Genomic DNA, 20,333 nt, shown 5'->3' on the forward strand with positions numbered 1-20,333 from the left:
GATGGATTGCGAGACTGATCATAGGATTATTACACTAGCATCTCCATGAAGCTCAAAGATTCATTGTGAAATATTTACGCTAATCTTTATTTGCACATCTCTCATACTTCTCCTTAAAATCATTAATTCACAACCACCTTTAGCACCTATTTATTCATCACTATCAAAGCAAAAAATCTAGTTTTCACTCATATGATGACCTTACACAACTCTTGTAACTTAGGTTTCTATTGTCCCATTTTTCTGCCTTTCAGCAAAACTTTGCAATTCACACACCTTCAGTCTGTCTTCATAGGGAGCATTCCACAAACCATTCACATTCTTGTCCACTCACTTTTGGATCCACTCCCATTTCCTTTCCTTATCTCAAAGAAACTTTCACAACCATAGCTGTGTGCAGTACTCACTGGTGAGAGTCAAATCTTGGTCATTTTACAATGAAAGGCACATGTACATATGTGCTACAGAAGTGCATATGAGGATACTGATCCTGGTTTATTTTCATTTCTGTGAACATATCTCATCACTTGCATATCTGGATGATAAGGAAAATTAGAGTTCAGAGACTAGTGACCCTAAAGAATTTTTGGAATGTTGAATATGAGGATATGTTGAGGAAATATGCCCTGCAGAGCTTGGCAGAAATGGGAAGAAGAGGTGATATGATTGGAACATAGAAGTCAATGAGAGGAGCATATCAGATGTATATAGAAATATTGCACAAGTTAATAGACAGCAGTAGAATGAGAGGTCATCCATGAACTGGATGCAAGTTATAGTGATTTGAGTAGAGAAGCACAAAGTACATTAATTGTATGGAAAGTGGTGAATGAGTGGAATATATGTTGGAATGGAATGAGTAACATCCCAACTTTGAATATCCTATAGACAAGGAGCAGGCTTGGTTGGCAGAGCAGTTAGCGTATCCACTCTTGAACCAACAGGTCATGAGTTCAGTTCCTGCTATGGGCATGGATGTTTGTGATTATCTTACCTTTTGTACTGCTATAACCTTTGATATGGGTTCAATATGACCTTTTGTTGTCCTTGCACCATTAAAACCATAAATCATCATCATCCTAAAGACAACGTATGTTTTGCATTGGATCTGTAGAAAGTTTGGAATCCTGTGATTTCAGGCATCCACCCAGTCATCTGACTGAGTGGATGCCTGCAATAATACTAATTCACTGCTCGTCCATTTTACTCGTACTTTATTTATAATATAACTCTTCATATACTGTTGTGCATCAGTGTATACTCTCTATAGAGTTTAACATAATCACTTGTGTTACAGTTCCACTTTCAATTTCTTTTTCTCAATGTCAACATACATGTCCACAGTCATCTCAACTTTGATGCTTCTTCAGTTCAGCTGTTTAGATTTATTCCATTAAACCTTATAATGGCTTCTTCGTTCTTTCTGCTGAATGCTTCAGTTATTCTCCTCATTATACTATAGAGAATACTGCCATATGTTAAGCATTCTCACTTTTTGACAGCCAAATCTTAGAATCTCCATTTACTGAAAAAGTCTCACTTTTTGTTTGCAGAATTATCACTTGCATTTGTCTTAAAGATTCCATCTTAATCATCTTGCCAAATATATCTTTTCCTGGCAAGTACCATTGAGTGATTGTCTGAATGAAAATTATGTATGTGGTGGGGACAATATCCAGAAAAGGTAGGTGACCAGTGTCATGCCACAGGATTCTTGAGGATTGAATTTCATCTTGTTTATTAATGATATTTCACATGAACTGACAGATGATATTCATTTGTATGATGAAACAAAATTATAATTATTAGTCACCTTCATGGAGTTGGAAGACTCATCACGGAAGACCATACTAAGCTGTCATAACTTTTCTTAAACTCATTTAGCATCAAAACATAGAACGCTACCTCTGGCAATTCATTCCGGTCATTTGTCATTTGCTAAGCAAAAAATCTAGTTTCTTATGCCCTTTATTGACCACACTCTTACACAATTTCCAGATGTAAGCCCTAGTTTTCTCCCTACTCATTGTGTATTGAAATTGTTCTTTTGCATCAAACCCCTTTAGCAACTTATATCCCCCTCTTTTCTGCCTAAAATAAATTTTGCAATCCTCCACACCTTCAGTCTATACTCCATAGGTAGCATTCCACAGACCTTCCACCTTCTTGATCACTTGTCTCTGGATCTCTGAAGGAAGAGGATGTATTCTGAAAATTGAGTACATTAAATGTTAATAAGGCAGCGGGGCCCTAGATGGAATTTCACGATATGTTTTACAGGAATATGTCATTAGCTTGGCTGTTTAATGAAAGTTTGTAATGGGACAGGTACCTGGAGTGGAAGGAAGTTAAGATAGTACCATTGCATAATAGGCCTCAAACTATAGGCCTGTTTGTATTTCTTCTGTAATTAAGATTTTGGAGAAATTGGTAAGAGTTCATATACAGAATCGGGTAGATGAGGGCAATATTATTTATGCAGGCCAGCTAGGATTTGTTAAAGGGCATTCTTGTTATAGTAATCTGGTAACCTTTTACAGTAGAGTAACAAGAGCAATGGATAAAGGTAAGGCATACACTGTGGATTGGTGATTGGCTCTCTGGTAAATATCAGAGAGTTGTATATAGAGAGCAGTATCAGGGAGTGGGTAGGTTACAAGGGGAGTTCCACAGGGTTCAGAACTGGGGCCACTGTCTTTCAGCCTTTATGTCACAGGACTACAGGGAGATGTTCAGTTGTTAGCAGATGATGCAAAGCTCAGGAGGGTTATTAGTAATAGTGCCGATGATTGGCTTTTGAGATTTGAAGTTTGGAGGACATATTGCAAAGGTTGTGAGACATCTCTGAAAATTGCTGCAATGTTGAGGAGGATGACCACAAGAGATAAAAGTGTGGTGGTCCCACTGTATATAGCCTTGATCAGACCACATCTGGAAACCATGAGTTGAAGGGAATGGAGTAACCTTGGAGAGGGTGCAGAGACAGACAACAAAAATTATATCAGGACTGTACAGCAGTGGCATAGCTAGAGCAGTTGCCGCCCAGGGCTATCCCTGAATTTGCTGCCCCCTCTCAATACACATCAAAAATACTACAAAAAGTCAAAACGATGGTATAGGGAAATAAATTAAAACACTATGTTTATTTTTGAAGTAAAACTTTAATTTCACCATTCTAAAATGTTATTTTTCTTGCTTTTCTATTAGCAAAATCGTCAATGACATTGGCGAAGTCTATTTCATAGTAATGTAGGTAATTCTTAATCAAATTTTATTTTAAAAAATCCTCTCACAACTAGCAACACTTACGGTAATTGTGAGGAAAATTCGCAGTAGTATTACAATATTTGGAACTGAGTTCTCGAGACTGTATTTTAGAATTAACTGCGAAAGTTCAAAAAAGTTCAAAGTGCCACCCGGGACGGACCGCCCCCTCTGCACCCCCCCCCCCCCCCAGCTATCTTCCAATGCTGTACAGTGTTGTTTATGAGGATAGACTGAGGGCATGCAGACTGTAGAGTTTGGTGGATAGAAGAAAAAGAGGATATGATCGAGACATTTAACACTTGACATTTTTCATATGGTAGAACGAGGGGAAGGAGCAGTAACAAAGGGCCATTCATGGAAGTTGCAAAAGGGAGTGGTGAGTAAAAGGGTAAGAAGTAAGTATTTTGCATGGAGGGTGGTAGAAGCATGGAATAAATTGCCTGATTGGATGGTGAACGTGCAAACATGGATGAGTTTAAGGAGTGCTATGATAGACTTCGGGTTGACCCCCCCCCCCCCCCACAGTGAGTCTTATGACCCCATGGAGGTAAGGAAGATAATAATGATAATTGTAATAATCTACTCTGCTGCAGCCTCAATCCCAAGAAACCAAATCTGTGCACAGTAGTCAAGATGCATTTCTTCTATAATGACACCTGTGGAGTACCCATAACTAGATAATAACACACATGGCACAGTAAAATAAATTTTAAATTTCATATGTAAATATTTTGTCTTATGCATCATAAGACGACATCAGTACAATTATTGAACAATAATAGGAGTTGAATTAGGAAACATTAGAGCATATGCTTATATTGGAATCCCTCTAGGTATACAGTTGCACATTTATGAATTAAAACTATTGGGTTGAAATTAAAATGAATGAAATTAAATGAAAATATATAAGAGATAAATTTATTTAATACAATTGAGGTTAACAATTTCCCAAACTTTTGGAATAGCGAGGTAGTCATTATGATTGAGATTAGGTGTATGAAGTTGGCTTCAGCACTTTCTTTATATAAACATTCAAGTTTATATATATGGATCTATGAAGCAGTTTAGCATTTTGCCATTGGATCCTATGGCTAGCGTTTTTCAATTCCATGTTGTGCAATGCCAGATTTGTGAGGTTTGATAAGATAAAACATATCTCCAAACATCAAGACCACTTTCTCGTGATCTTGATGTTCAGAGATATGTTTATTTACAGATCTTCCTGTTCGTCCATAGTAAGACACTGGTACTTAGTATACACCAGCTAACAGGTCACGAATTTGGTAGATGGGTTTATAGGTGGCAACGAGTTGATATTTTTTCATATTTTTATCACACGTTCAGAGATGCCTTTAATATATGGTATAGGAGTCTTTTTTCAGTTTTCCAATTTTTGTTTTAGAACTTCTTCAGTAGAACAAACCTTGTGTGCTCTGGATACTAGGGATTTTATGATTCCATATTTTTGAGATGGATAGTGAGCTGATGTATTATGGATATAATGACTTGAAACAGTTGGTTTTCAGTAGACAGAAGTGGAAATGGATCCATTTTGCTTATGCTGGATGTGTAAGAAAGGAAATGCCTTTTGATGATTCTTTTTCTAGTATGAACTTGATACGAGGATAATGTGTTGATTTTTTGTGGAAAAGAGTAGAGTTATGGTTCTGTGTGACTCCAGCCTGCAAACACATCATTATTGTACTGCAGCCAAATTGTTGGTTTTGAGTCAAGAGCAGGTACAGAACTGGGGATGTGAGTTCAATGTTGCAAAATGTAAGGTTTTAAAATTTGGAAAACAAAGATGGGATGCAGAATTTATGCTTGGTGAGGATATATTGTTGGAGGTGGAGGAAATAAGAGATCTGGGGGTGATAGTGGATAAGGATCTGAAATTTTGGAGACACATAGCCAAAATTGTGAAGACAACACAAAGTCTTCTGGGAATGATGCGATCTCTGTTTCACAAACCATACTGATAAACACAGAGAATACTGCTGTTATCAATCCATTTCTGTATCCTACTTCTCACCAGTCTCACTAGTACCTTCACCACAACTCCAGGTATACAGATTAGCATGGAATTTGTAACCACAGCCTTATCTCCACCTTTATGCAGTGGAAAAGTTTTGCTTTCTTTCCACTCCTTGTAACCTGTACTGTCGTAAGACTCCTATTAAACAGGCTTGCCAATTCCCTAGAACAGGGGTTCTCAACCTTTTCCAGTGGCATACCACTACATTTAATTCAAGATATTAGATGTACCAGTAAGCAAATCTATTTTCATACCACCAGTGGTACGCATACCATAGGTTGAGAATCCCTGCCCTAGAATATTCCCTTATAAGAAGCATAGTAATATATCATCAAATCCTATCACCTTATTGACATCAAGGATATTTATTTCTTCAAATATCTTTTGCTTTACTGCCCCTGTATTACATAAGTAAACTGATAAAACATGACTTCTCTTTAATAGACTCATGCTGACCTGCAGAAAATACTGCTGTTATCAACTCCTCCATCTGAGTTCTCACCAGCTCTCCAACACTTAACCACAACTGCAGATTGGTCTATTATTTGTAGCCTCTTTTGTGAATTCAAAAAATTTTACCATCCTTCCACTGTTTTGGGATTTGTGCTGTTGCAACACTCTTGTTTAACAGAAATGCTAAACTGCTGTTAACTCTCTCTTGAACAGTCCCTTACCACATACAGTGTTTCATCAACAGGTCCTGTTGCGTTCTTCACATCAAGTTTGATTTTCTGCATGTACTTATTGCTCACTTACCAGCAGCACCTCTCCACATGTGCTTCTCATGACGTCACACTGATGAGAATGAAATACATGATGAATTTTTGCTGAATACCCCAACTTTTTTTTTTCTTCAGTTACCAATCTACCATTTTCATACAATGACATTATCTTACCATAATCCTAGTACACCAGGTGGCATATGTGAATAAACTAGTCCAAACTTGTGCTCCCCCATTTTATCATTATTGTAAGTTTTTTCATTCAAATTAATCATTCAAAGTAAATCTTAACAGCAGGTACCAAGGAGCTGATTACTTCTGCACATCCTGTAAGTACTTATAGTGCATCAAATCAGTTATCTTTCTGATTTCATGATATGATTAAAAATCAGTCACATTTAAGCACCCACTGTGCATAAAACATGACGTGCAAAGCAAAGATGCTGGCAACAAAAGCCAATGATGGAAGAGCACCTAGTGTCTTGCCAGTGCAGTGCCGTTGATTACAGACAAACCCACAAAATACCACAGCTATAAAACTGATGTCACTGATTAAAAAAAAAAAAAAAAAAAAAGGTATATTGAATGAATTCTGTTGCCACTAGCTAGATGCTTCCTGTGCAAAAATAGATGAATCAGTGCACAAGCTGATTAAGCTCTTATTTATCAACCTTAACCATCCCTTCTTCTGTTCACTGTATTAAACAGCTCCTGGACTTAAGCAAACGAGTCAAAAACCTTGAGCTACACCTCAATACCTTGAGTGAAACTTTTTCCTTCAAAATACAAACACTGGAGATTAAGCTTTAACTAATTGACAATCATTGCTGCAATGGAAGTTCACCCTTGCCTGCAAATGAATTCCACAGCCTAATCGCAATGAACAGTGCATGACTAGATGGAGGCCAAAATCAAAAAATCCAACATTGTTATTTTGAACTTTCCGATGGAAAATCACTAAAAGAAGACATCAAATTAGCAGAAGAAGAATGCAATTTTGATTCCAAAAATATCGTCACGTGCCATTGCTTCAGATCTATATAAAAAAAAAAGGACACAACAAACTTTTCACACCCTGTAAAAGTGACAACTGATATGCTAACAAATGAATTTAAATTAATCACACCGATCAACAAGTTTAAGGACACTTGCCCCCAATCGAGCATGTATGCACGATGTCATTTGCCTAAAATTTGCCCAGAAAGAATAAAGTAGTCATCTTCGAAAACAACTAGAAGAAAAATGCCAAAATGGAGAAAACAATTTGATCATAGACTACAAGAGGACAAGGGACCATCCCTAGAAGTTACACAAAGAAGCTGTGAACAAGAAAGTGAGGAGTGGTGTCTTTGCATGGAGGGTGGTTGAACAGTGGAATGCATTGCCTGATATAGTGGTGAGAGCAATGAGTTCAAGGAGTGGTATGATAGACTTTGTGTTTTCTTGGAATGACCTCCCACGATGAGTCTTTTGACTTCATGGAAGCCTGAATCATAATACTAATAATAAATTAGTGCAAAAACCAAGTGTTGCTACTAGTAGTCACCATGGAGACCAGCATGCAAGCACTGCATAGGATATTTGCAAGACCTTTGAGATCAAATATATGCCTCACAGAACCTTGCATATCCACTTCACCAACATCCATGGTCTCAACTCCAAACTTAATAGTGTCTGCTACTACCATCTTCAGTCTACTAAACCCTACCTACTCTTTTTGGCAGAAATTTAAATCTCACCTCCCCCAGCACTATTCTTCTACAACCTTCCAAACTACATGCTGTTTAATTCCTTTCGACTCAAGGGTGGCATCTGCACATACCTTGCCAGAGAGCACCCAACCTATAATCGCCTAACTTCGATCTTCTTTGGTTGAAAATATCCCTCCCCCACTTATTTAAATCCATTTGCTATCTCTATTACTTCCCACTAATGCCATCAACCACTCTGAGCTCGTTAATTTCCTCTACTTAAAAATTGATTTTCTCCAGTCCCACTTTCCTAACAGTGAAATCATCTTCCTAGGAGATTTTAATGTCCACTACAACAATGGCTTTCCTCCTCCAGTTGCACAGATCTTGTAGCTAGAGAAGGTGAAACATTTGCCGTCACCAACGACCTTGCACAACTTGCTCACATGCAAACCAGAATACCAGATAATTCAAACCACTCCCCAAGCTCCCTAGATTTCCTCACCAATGAACCTTCCAAATACACAGGGAATGTAGTGTAATTTTGACCACAGTCTAGTGCTCATCTCTTTCCCCATGCAACAATGCTTACACAACCACTCCCATACAAGAGTAGTCTGTCATTATAATAGTGCCATTATAACAGCCTCCATGACTTCTATGCCTCATTCCAATGGTCAGATTATTGCTTCCAGCCTTGCAAGCCAAACATGCACCGAACTTATCACCAAAGTAATCCTCATCTGCATGGAAACATACATTCCCCACACTACTCTGAACTGCCACATTCCCTAACTAAACCCTGGTTCTCCAAAAGATGTGCCAAGGCTATACAAATGAAAAATCAAATATACCATAACTGGCTCACATCAAGAACTCCATCCTGCTTTAGAGCTTATACTTAAGCCTGAAATATATTGTATTTATAGTTCGCCCACTGATTAGAGATCCTTCGACACTTCTGCGCACCTCAGAAAAAGGAGAATCCATTCCGATAATAGGGTAATCAGTCCGTATTGTGGGATGAGTTGTTTATTATTACCGCTCGTAAAATTAACTTCTCTTTTATGATTATTGTAGTTAACTATGTTGCTTGTATAACAGCTGGAAAATTTTACCTATAACGCACGTGATTTCGCGTGTTGGCGACCAATTTGGATGTCCTTCATTTCTTTCTTCCCTTCAGCATGAATCGACTATTCTTGGAAAGACGCAAAGCAGGGACTACAAACGGTGGGCGAACTATACTTGAATATAACTCATACTTTTTTCTCCAAAATTAAAGTTAAAAAATCGTTTTGTGAGATATAGGCAAGGATTTTCAGAAACTAACGTTTTTCAGGAAAAAAAACTAAATTGATGTTTATAGTTAAATCCTCAGTATTCATTACAATTTATAATTGCTCACATTATTTATAAAAAGAATGCTTTTAAATGTTTAATTTTCAAGTTATTCAAGCAATCAGCCACTCACCTTTATCACGCGATATGTGTGAACTTTTAGCGACAACACTTCTGTAATTAAATCAATTATTTCTGGTGAAATCATTATTATTATTATTATTATTATGGGCAACTCCAGGGAGTCATTAGACTCATCAAGGGAGGCCCCAATCATATTCATTACAACTATCTGACATTCATACAGTATCTATCATACCTCGCCTTAAACTCATTCACTGTCACAGCATCCACTACAGACTCAGGGAGCGCATTCCACTCATTCACTACTCTAAAAGTAAAGAACCCAGCTCTAACACCTTTACTAACCACACTTTTGCCCAGTTTCCATGGATGTCCCCTAGTCCTCCCACAACCAGCCCTGTTCTCAAAAATATCTTCTGAATTAATTTTATAGAAACCCTTCAGTAATTTGAATGTCTCAATCATATCTCCCCTCCTCCGCCTATCAACCAATTTTTGCAACCCACAAATCCTCAACCTGTTCTCATACGGTTCATTCCACAGACCTGCTATCATCTTGGTCACTCGCCTCTGGGTCCTCTCCACCTCCTCCCCATCAAGAAGAAACCTAGGTGACCAAATCTGAGCACAGTAGTCAAGATGGGGTCTTATCAAGGCTCGATAGAGAGGAACAATAACCTGCTTGTCTCTGCTTGTCAACGTATTCTTCAGCAACCAAGTGATTTGATGAGCTGTTTTGGTCACTTTTGCAATGTGTCCCCTAAATTTCAATTCCTTATCCACCAACACTCCTAAATCTCGTGCCTCATCAATTTCCTGGAGCAGGGTTCCACCAATGCAGTAAACTGCCGCCAATCTTTTCACCCCAAAATGCATAACCTTACATTTTGCCACATTAAACTGACATCCATTCTCCTTATCCCAGACCTCCAATCTATCCAAATCATCCTGCAAAATTTTGACGTCATCTGCATTCACTATTGCCCTACCCAACTTCGCATCATCCGCAAACAAATGAACTGTTCCTCTCAGATCATTTCCTATATCATTTATGAACAAATTAAACAGCAGTGGTCCAAGAACAGATCCTTGTGGCACACCACTAGTCACAGGTCGTCTTGTGGACTCTACTCCCGAGTAAACCACTCTCTGATATCTCTCCGTCAACCACCTTCCTATCCATCTCACCAACCCTATGTCCATTCCCATATGCTGCAATTTACTGATTAGAATTCCATGTGGAATCCTGTCAAAGGCCTTGGCAAGGTCCAGTAGAATCACCGTAAACCCATTACCCTTATCCAGTTCAGCCGTCACTGTGTTATAATACGTGAGCAAGTTACTGAGGCATGACCTACCCTTCACAAAACCATGCTGTCCCCGATACAGTATCCCATTTTCTTCTATCCAATCTTGTATTTTCCTCTTGACTATTTTCTCTAAGACCTTGACAATGATTCCTGATATGCTAATCGGTCAGTAATTTACAACAGCAGTCTTGGAACCACCTTTATGCAGTGGAACTATTTTCCCCTCTTTCCACCCGCTCGGGACTAACCCAGATCCAAGACTCAAATTAAACAAAATGGTCAAGGGTACTGACAATTCTTTAGCTGCTTCTCGTACAACACGAGCTGGTATACCATCCAATCCCACAGATGTATTGACATTGAGGTTATGCAATAGACTACTCACCTCCACTTCATTAACCACAATTCCCGTATAATCTACTGGTTTATTCGTTTCTGCAATGTCACCACCTGGATGATATACTTTTGCAAAGTGCTCACTCAGTAACTCAACTATCTCAACTGATTCAGTTACCTCCCTACCATCGGCATTCTTTAAAATCAATCTGCCATGTACATTTTTTCTTTTACTTGCTACATATCTAAAAAACTGTTTAGGATTCTCTTTAGCCTGCATGGCCAATGTTCTTTCATAATCCTTTTTTGCTTTTCTTACCACACTCGTCACACTTCTGGCCTGCGCTTTATACCGTTCATGTGCCTGCCGGTCACCCTTCTCCTTAAATTCCCTCCATAGTTGTTTCTTTTTTTGCAGCTCAAGCTTAATGGTGTTATTCATCCATTTAACCCCTATTTGATTTATTATTCGGACTCTAGGTATACAGTCGGCCATTGCTTCATGCAAGCACTTCTTAACTACCTCCCATGCTCTATCAACTTCTAGTCCTTGCAGTTGTACATGCCATGGCACTGAACCAATCAAACTCCTAAGCTTGTCATACTTTCCCGCCCGATAATTCCACATGTACCCTGTCTTAATTGAAAATTCTACACCTTTAGCCACCTCCCAAGTTAAGACCCTATGATCACTCTCACCGATTGGTGGCAATGTGGTCATATTTGTTACAGCCAAATCCTCAGATGTAATTACTAGGTCAAGCACTCTCTGACCCCTAGTATTTTCCATTACATGCTGTCGCAGATAGTTATCCCTTAATAACCGCATAAAATCCAGTTCCTTCCTCCCGTGTGTCCTCTCCTCACTCCAATCAATGCGACCATAGTTGAAATCTCCCATAATAATCACCCTCCTTCCACCCATTTCTTCTATTTGCTTGTGCATACTGTCACCACCATCTTTTCCATCACCTGGTCTATAGCAGCACCCAATTGTATATTTAGTTCTGCTAGCCACAATCTCGCACCAAATGGCCTCAAATGTGCTCTTTTCTCTATCCTGCAATTCAACTTCTATTCTCCTTGGCTGGAGCTCATCAGCTATCATCAACAATACTCCTCCCCCCATTTTATTCTCTCTGTCATTCCTGAACACACTATACCCATCACATTCAATCCCACTAGTTATATCATCTACAGTCAGCCATGTTTCACTAATACCTATAACCTGTGGTCTGGAAGTGCCAACCATGGCCAAAAACTCTTCCTTCTTGTTCCTAATACTCCTAGTATTAGTGTACATGAATTTAAGACCCCTATTAGCCCCAACCCTACCTTGATGCCTTATATTAACTATCCCACTCTGATTTGTTGTCCTTATTTGCTCTGGCATATTATATTCATTCTTATATTCAACTGCCTCCATAAGGACTGTATCGCTACCCTCCCCCCCTAACAAATCTAGTTTCCCTGAATTTGCACATCCACTACATTCAGCAACACTTTCTCAAGTCTTCTTACACCGTAACCATTCAAATGCAAGCCATCCATCTTATATAGATCCTTTCGCCCATCAAACTCACTCCACACATCCACAAATTCCACACCACTCGTCATACATAACCCACGCATAAAGTCATTTGCAATTATAGCCCTCCTTTTAAACATTTCACTGTCATACCGTGGCAAAAGACTAATCATTCTAACTCTCTCACTCTTTTCTTTTGCTACCTCAAACAATTCATTCAGGTCTTCTATCATTTCCATTTTATCTCCTTTCAAATCATTCGTACCTGCCACAACAATCATTTCTTTCACCCTTTCCTTTTGCTCTCTAATAGACGCAGTTACGTCCTTTATGGTCGCACCAGGTTGGTACGATTTTGTCAAATCCTCTACTAACACACCTCGTACTAACGAGTCTCCATACAGCACTCTATCCTTCATTTTGTTCATGTTCACATTCATACGTCTATTTTTCCTGTCATACCTTTTATTATTGGTTGGTTCATTCAGTCTACTTTTGTTCATGCACTCTAGCTGCTGTTTTGCTCTTTCTATCGCACTATTCAACAACGCAATCTCACTCAATGCATCTATCTCATCTTTTTTGTTTTCTGAGAAACCATTTATGCTATCATTCACACTCTCACAATTTTCATGTACAACCTTGCCGTTTCTTGTCATATCCCTATTTCCTTCATTTTGAAGGTTGACAAAAATATCACACTCACGATCCGAAATACACTTCAATTCCGCATTCTCCCTACATTTTCTACACACATTCAATCCTTTATCATCATCTAACCACACTCCGACCGCACTCCGCAAAGCGTACATTTCACAGCTAGTACACTGACTCATTTCTTTTATGCTACCTTTCTTTGATAACGATGGCGAACCTTCATTACTGGCCGCATTTTCCTACGCACAGGTGCCATATTTATCTGTAACGTGTTTTGTCAAATTAAACGTTATAACACACCAAAAATAGACGCACTAAAATACGCAAGGCAAACAAAACAAAACTACACAATATTAAGTAATTTGTATCGATAACTGAAAATGATACTTACATTATCTGGAGCTTGCACGAACACTACTCATTACGAATTCATCTAGCGGCGACTTCCGACATAGATTATGTTATAAAACACTTTAGTACATTAACCACGTTAATAAAGCTCTAATAATATACCAAAATTAAACACACTTAAGTCCATTAAATTGAATCCAAAACACCAATAAATCAACAAAAAACACAAATCTCTCAGGAGCTCTCCGATAGCACGACCGTTCACCAGCTAGCCTCGACACCAAAAAAGTCCCAAATCATGTCCCAAGCTATCAAAATCCAGTTGCACAACAGTTCTAATGTTGGTCTCTTAATCTTAATCCAACCCTGCGTAATCCAGTATATCAAGAAGAAGTCAATGCCCTTGCTTCCACATTTCTTCTAATGGTTGCTTCCATCTCTGTGCATATGATTGGTGCTGTATTAACAAAAGATCACACAACTCAACAATAAAGGCAAGCCAAACAGTTGTTGAGGTGAAATGTTGATTCTCTTCACCCAAATTCCAAAATATCCGAAACTGCTGTAACAACATTCACTATTTTTTCTTCAAGTTTTAAACTTTTTTTCATGTGTGATCTATATGCAAAACTTTTTAATTTCTTTTTTCATGAAGTAAAATCAGTGGTGCATGATATATGTGAGGGCGAGTTAATACAGTAGATGCAAGAAAACTATCAGTGCTTTCAAAACAGAGTTCGAAAGAGCCAAAAGCAGGAAACTAGCAGCCTGTCCAAATGGCTGCCAGGCCTTTTGGTCTCTCACCAATACAATTGGTTGTAACTTTGTTGTAACTTTTGCCCAACACTTTTCCCACCCCAATCATAGCGAGATGGCTCTATTGCATGATCATACTCAGAAAAAGCCAATGTCCTGGCTTTACACTTCACTTCCCCGACCATAATTGATAATGGTAAATGCCTCCGACCATTCCAGATGCCTAACATACAATGCCCCTAATATCCTTTTGCCAGAATGAGATCAGTAAAATACTGTCCAAGTTAGACACAAAACAGTCTCTTGGCCCTGATGGCATTCCTCCAGATGTCCTGAAAGTTTGTGCACCTGACTCCTATTCTATGTTGCCTGTATATACTCCATTATTCCACTGGTATTTATCCAACAGCCTGGAAATTGGCCTGTTTTCAACCCATTCTGAAGGAGGATAACAAATCATTCTGTTTAACTACTTACTTTAACTACTTCCCTATCTCACTCACCTCAGTCCTGTCTAAATTAACGGAAAAAATTATTTCCTAACTGCTACACTACCTTGAAGTCACCCATCTAATAAACAACTACCAGTAGGGATTCCATTACTGCCGATCAACAAGAGATCTGCTCACATATGTCACCTATTTCTGGACAAATGCCATGGAGAAGTGCGGTGAAATTCAAGTGGTTGTTATCTCCAAATCTTTTGACCGGGTCTGGCACAAAGGCTTACTAAGCTAACTACCATCGTTTGATCTGTCTCAGGATTTCTGTACTTGGGGTGCCAGCATTCTGTCTGTGTTGCCATTATGCCAGTGTTTTGGAGTGAGAGGTTTTCTATACTGGCTTTAAAGTGGGCTGAGTTTTTTATGTGTGAAAGTGTGTTGCCAGTATATTGTGTAAGCACTTTGGCTAAATCTTTGGCTAATTTGTATGTGGGGGAATCAGTGCCATCCACAATGGGGCATAGTGGTACATTCTGCTTATGAATTTTTGGTAGTACATATATTCAGGTGGGGGGTCTAGAGTGAAAAGGTTTTAGTCTGTTAGTCACTTCCATAGGCCAAGAGGTAATCTTCTTAAGGAGCCTATGGAGTGTTGTCTTGGGGGTTTGTGTAGGTAGACTGATCTAACAGTAAAGAGGCAAGCTTACCTGTGTTGTCTGTTTGGCTTAGAACCACAGTGGCATTTCCCTTATCCACTTTAGTAATATTATTTTAGTGTTGTTTTTCATTTCTTGCAGAGTTTTGAATTCTTCTTGTGATAGGTTGCTTTTTGGTGGTTTGGCTTGTGTAACAACATTGGCTACATCCAGTCTGATATTGTTGGCGATATGGTTGGCCATGTTGCCGATATCTCATTCTACCTGTATCATAATTTCTTCTGCTGGGATCTTTTTTGGTGCTATGGCAAAGTTGTGGCCGTGTGCTGATTGCTTCAGGCTTAAGGGTAAAGGATGACTGGTTTACTATAGTGTTGAGAGGTAGTTGAGGTTTGGAAGCTGGAAAACTATCAAATTTTTCAGTGTACTGACATTATATTCTTTTGAATGCTTTTTCTGCTGAAGCATTCAAGATGTTGGAAAGGTTCGTTCAGAGGTCAACGTTCAGTGTAGCAGCAAGCTCTTCCTCTAGTGCACGAATAACCTCATTAGTGTCGGCCAAGAGAATGCAGGTGCCAGCAATCTGTTCAAGTAGAAAGGCAGAGCTAGTGCACCAGTATATGTGAAGAGCCTTCATTAATTTGAATCGGTGTTTTAGGTTTACACAGTTCGGGATTATTTTATTACCATGACAGTATTTTAGAAAGGCTGATCGATTTAGTTGTTTTGAAATCTTCAGATTTAACTTGTCATATTGATGGGCCTTGCGTGCAATGGATTTCACCAATACAGCCACTCAGGACTTGCTGACCATGCATTGGACACCCACCACAGAATACACTGGAAGAAGGCCACTTTATTACAATGTAGCAAGTACAAATATGAAAGATTTTCCTTGAATCAACCTCAGCTCTTAAAAATTTCCCAAACCTCAACAAATGTAAGTGCAACTACCCCAAATTTGAGAAGCTTGCATTCTAAGAACATCAGTTCAACAGCCAACACAACCCAATTTACCTACTAGGAGCACCTTTAGAACTCTAGAACTGACTACAGTTGCCTTTCTTCAGCCACATTTGCTTAGTGTTAGTGTCTGCATGCACATATCATTGTTTTGTGATCCCTGAAGATGGCAGTGTAACATTGCCGAAATACAAGAAGGTATTGATTAAAGTTTTTAATTAATATTCTAGTTATACATTCATTTCTTAAAAAAAATTAAAAGCTATGTATAACCAACATATAAGTTTATCTACAAGAATGAAGTGCAACCTTTAATAGACTTGAAATAGAATAACAATAGAGAAGTAAGAAAAATTATTAAGTATGGACTATAGTGTATCTAAATGAAAGGTTTTGCACTTCGGAATTCAATTATGAAGATGCTAAATGTGTAAGAACCAAAAAATTATTTCTTGTGGTGACTGGTTTGGTATGTTATGACACTTAGGAGATGGCCTTTCTACTAGTTTTTTATAGTGAGTGTCTTTACTATAATGATGTTGATGTAGTGAGAGTCGACTGTAACAAAATTTGGTCACCGATGATTTTACCGTATCAGTTCATAAATTTAAAAAAAATGATTGAATAAATAAATCTGAATTTCAGTTTAAGATATTTATCTGTATTAATTTCCACATTCTTAGAGATCGTCTCTTATGTGAAATTGAAGATATTCAGGAAGATATGTCCATTGCTTCTTTAACTGCAAAAGTAGAAAGCCTAGAAGACCATATCACACTTTTACGTCTGAAAATCAATCAGCACAAATCATCTGAAGAAAAATTAGATGAATCACTATCAGAACATTTGAGAATTGCTGATGGACTAAAAGAAAAAGCACACATGTTGCAAAAACAAGTTATAGGACAAGAAATTAAGCAGTGAAGCATTATATGATTGTTATGTTTAACATGTATGAAAAAAAAATTATTTGAAATGATTAAATTAAACATGATTATATGTTTGTAAAACATGATTTTATTTTTCTGATAATTTTACCAAACTTCGCTGTGCACTAAATACAAATGTAGAAAGCTATAGTAGTTTTCAAGCTGCTATAATATATAAACAGAGTTTGAGTTCTCACATTGCTGAATAATATTTATCACTTAATGTGAAGTGACAAAACTATGATGAAATTCAAACCATTAGCGTCTCCCACAATAAGTCATGACTCATTCTGGGAGACCACCCTAGAAAACACAGTCTTTCATACAATACTTGAACTCATTCAGTGTTTATGCTCTCACCACACTTGCTCACAACTTCCAGGGATGGCCCCTGTCCTCGCTCTTTCTCCCTGTTCCATCAACCAAAAGAACTCCCAAGTGTCAACCCTGTAATTACCTCTCAACAGGTTAAATGTCTTGATCATATCATCTCTCATTCTTCTATCTACTAAACTTTGCAGTCTGCATTCTCTTAGTCTATATCCATAACTGACATTATGCACTCCTGATATCATCTTTGTTATCTGCCTCTGCACTCTACCCAAGGTTAATTTATCCCCTTCAAATCCTGGGGGACCAAATTTGAGCACAATGGTCCACGTGTGGTCCAGGGATGCTGATCAATGTTTTATACAATGGAATGATAATTCTTTTATCTCTGCTGTTCAGCATCATTCTCAGTATTGCAGCAATCCTCTGGGATACTTTTACCACCTTTACAATATGTCCCCTGAATTTCAGGTTTCTATTAATCATCACCGCAAGATCCCTTGCCTCACTCACTTCTTCCAGTACAGTTGCTTCAACAGAGCATGCAGCCTTTCATCGATATATCCTATACTTCAAGAAAGGCTACCACATCTGCTCTATTACTAGCAACCAGTGGTGCACCCACAGGGGGGGGTAAAGGGGCCATGGCCCCTGCCAAAGAAAAAGGAAAAAAACACTAGAAAATTTTCCAAAAATATTTTCCTAATTAAAATTCTTTTTTTTTTTTTTTATTTATGTTGTATCGTGTCTTCTATTTCTAGACTACTTATGAATTAGCAATCACGGCAGATGCTCAGTCATTGGTTGTATGTTGTGATGCGTAGTGTGTATTCTCAAATCGTCTACTCAACTCCCCCCCCCCCCCCAAGATTAAATCCTGAGTGTGCTACTACATCTGATCAACACTATTCTATCTAATAAAACAATACAGGTAGTTCTAGATGATGATATGGGCAAGTCAAGAACACTTAACAATGAACAATGTGGCAATGGGTTTACAGTGATTCTACTGGACCTTGCTAAGGCCTTTGACAGGATACCACATGGAATTCTAATCAGTAAATTGCAGCATATGGGGATGGATATAGGGTTGGTGAGATGGATAGGAGGGTGGTTGACGGACAGATATCAGAGAGTGGTTTATTCAGGAGTAGAGTCCACAAGACGGCCTGTGACTAGTGGTGTGCCACAAGGATCTGTTCTTGGACCACTGCTGTTTAATTTGTTCATTAATGATATAGGAAAGGATCTGAGAGGAACAGTTCATTTGTTTGCAGATGATGCAAAGTTGGATAGGGCAATAGTGAATGCAGATGACGTTAAAATTTTGCAAGATGATTTGGATAGATTGGAGGTCTGGGCTAAGGAGAATGGATGTCAATTTAATGTGGCAAAATGTAAGGTTATACATTTTGGGGTGAAAAGATTAGCAGCAGTTTACTACATTGGTGGAACTCTACTCCAGGAAATTGATGAGGCACGAGATTTAGGAGTGTGGTGGATAAGGAGTTGAAGTTTAGGGTGCACATTGCAAAAGTGGCCAAATCAGCTCATCAAATCACTTGGTTGCCGAAGAATACGTTGACAAGCAGGTTATTGTTCCTCTGTATTGAGCCTTGATAAGATCCCATCTTGACTACTGTGCCCAGATCTGGGCGCCAGGGTTTCTTCTTGATGGGGAGGAGGTGGAGAGGATCCAGAGGCGAGTGACCAAGATGATAGCAGGTCTGTGGAATGAACCTTATGAGAACAGGTTGAGGATTTGTGGGTTGCAAAAATTGGTTGATAGGCAGAGGAGGGTAGATATGATTGAGACATTCAAATTACTGAAGGGTTTCTATAAAATTAATTCAGAAGATACCTTTGAGAACAGGGCTGGTTGTGGGAGGACTAGGGGACATCCATGGAAACTGGGCAAAAGTGTGGTTAGCAAGAGTGTCAGAGCTGGGTTCTTTACTTTTAGAGTGGTGAATAAGTGGAATGGGCTGCCAGAGTCTGTGGTGGATGCTGTGACAGTGAATGAGTTTAAGGCAAGGTATGATAGATACTGTATGAATATGATTTGGGGCCTCCCTCGATGAGTCTAAAGACTCCCTGGAGTTGCCAGTAATAAATAATAATAACTCCCATAAGGGTCAGTTCTGGCCCCTCTTCTTTTCAATTTTGTATATTTCTGACCTTCCAAGGACCAACATCTAGAAAATTTGCATATGCTGATGATTTATGCATCACATTCCAACACCAGAACTTCTGTACTATAGAGCACATACTAAGTAGCGACCTAGAGGAGCTAAACCACTTCTTTGAGAAGTGGCATCTTATTCCTAGCATTGCCAAGACTGAAACATGCTGTTTCCATTTGAACCATAGCATGGCACCAGATATCTTAAAAGTGCCACTAAATGAGAACATACTGCCGCACAATTTTAATCTAAAGTATCTGGACAGAACCCTCTCCTTTAATAGACATCTCTCCAATATTGCTGCCAAACTGAGAACTAGAAATAACATACTGCATAAACTTGCTGGAACAACCTGGGGGTCTTGTGCACCCACATTAAGAACATCTGGGCCTCTTCTGCTCAACTGCTGAATACTGCTCAGTTGTCTGGCTGAACAGTGCACACATTAAATTAATTGATACTGTGTTGAATCAGACAATTCGTATCATTTCTGGAACAACAAAGACTACTACATATTGGCTACCAGTTCTAAGCCACATACAACCACCTCAATTACGAAGCCAAGTCAACCTGATTCATGAATATAACAAAATTTACCAGAACCCACTGCTTCCTATACACTCTGACATTGACAGCTTTACATCCCATAGGCTTAAACACCCAACCGGCCAAGACGTATATATATACGTCCAGGTTACCATGGATGCAAGTGCATATTAAAATTGTAATACCATTGATATTACATTGAAAT

At 38.7% G+C, this 20,333-nt stretch overlaps 1 protein-coding gene across 1 annotated transcript in view; it reads left to right on the forward strand.

Moving 5' to 3' along the window:
- LOC150096517 (uncharacterized) overlaps positions 1-17,064 on the forward strand; it is an 84,893-nt gene extending 67,829 nt beyond the window's left edge. The window contains exon 6 of the mRNA XM_090408632.1: positions 16,824-17,064. Within this exon, the coding sequence (XP_090264758.1) occupies positions 16,824-17,064 (241 nt within the window). The remainder of the gene's footprint in view (positions 1-16,823) is intronic.
- Positions 17,065-20,333: the final 3,269 nt, after the last annotated feature.

This window comes from Typopeltis vanoorti, chromosome 18 (genome assembly GCF_054136105.1).
Source record: "Typopeltis vanoorti isolate ZY-2024b chromosome 18, IOZ_Tvanoo_1.0, whole genome shotgun sequence".
Taxonomy (NCBI): Eukaryota; Metazoa; Arthropoda; class Arachnida; order Uropygi; family Thelyphonidae; genus Typopeltis; species Typopeltis vanoorti.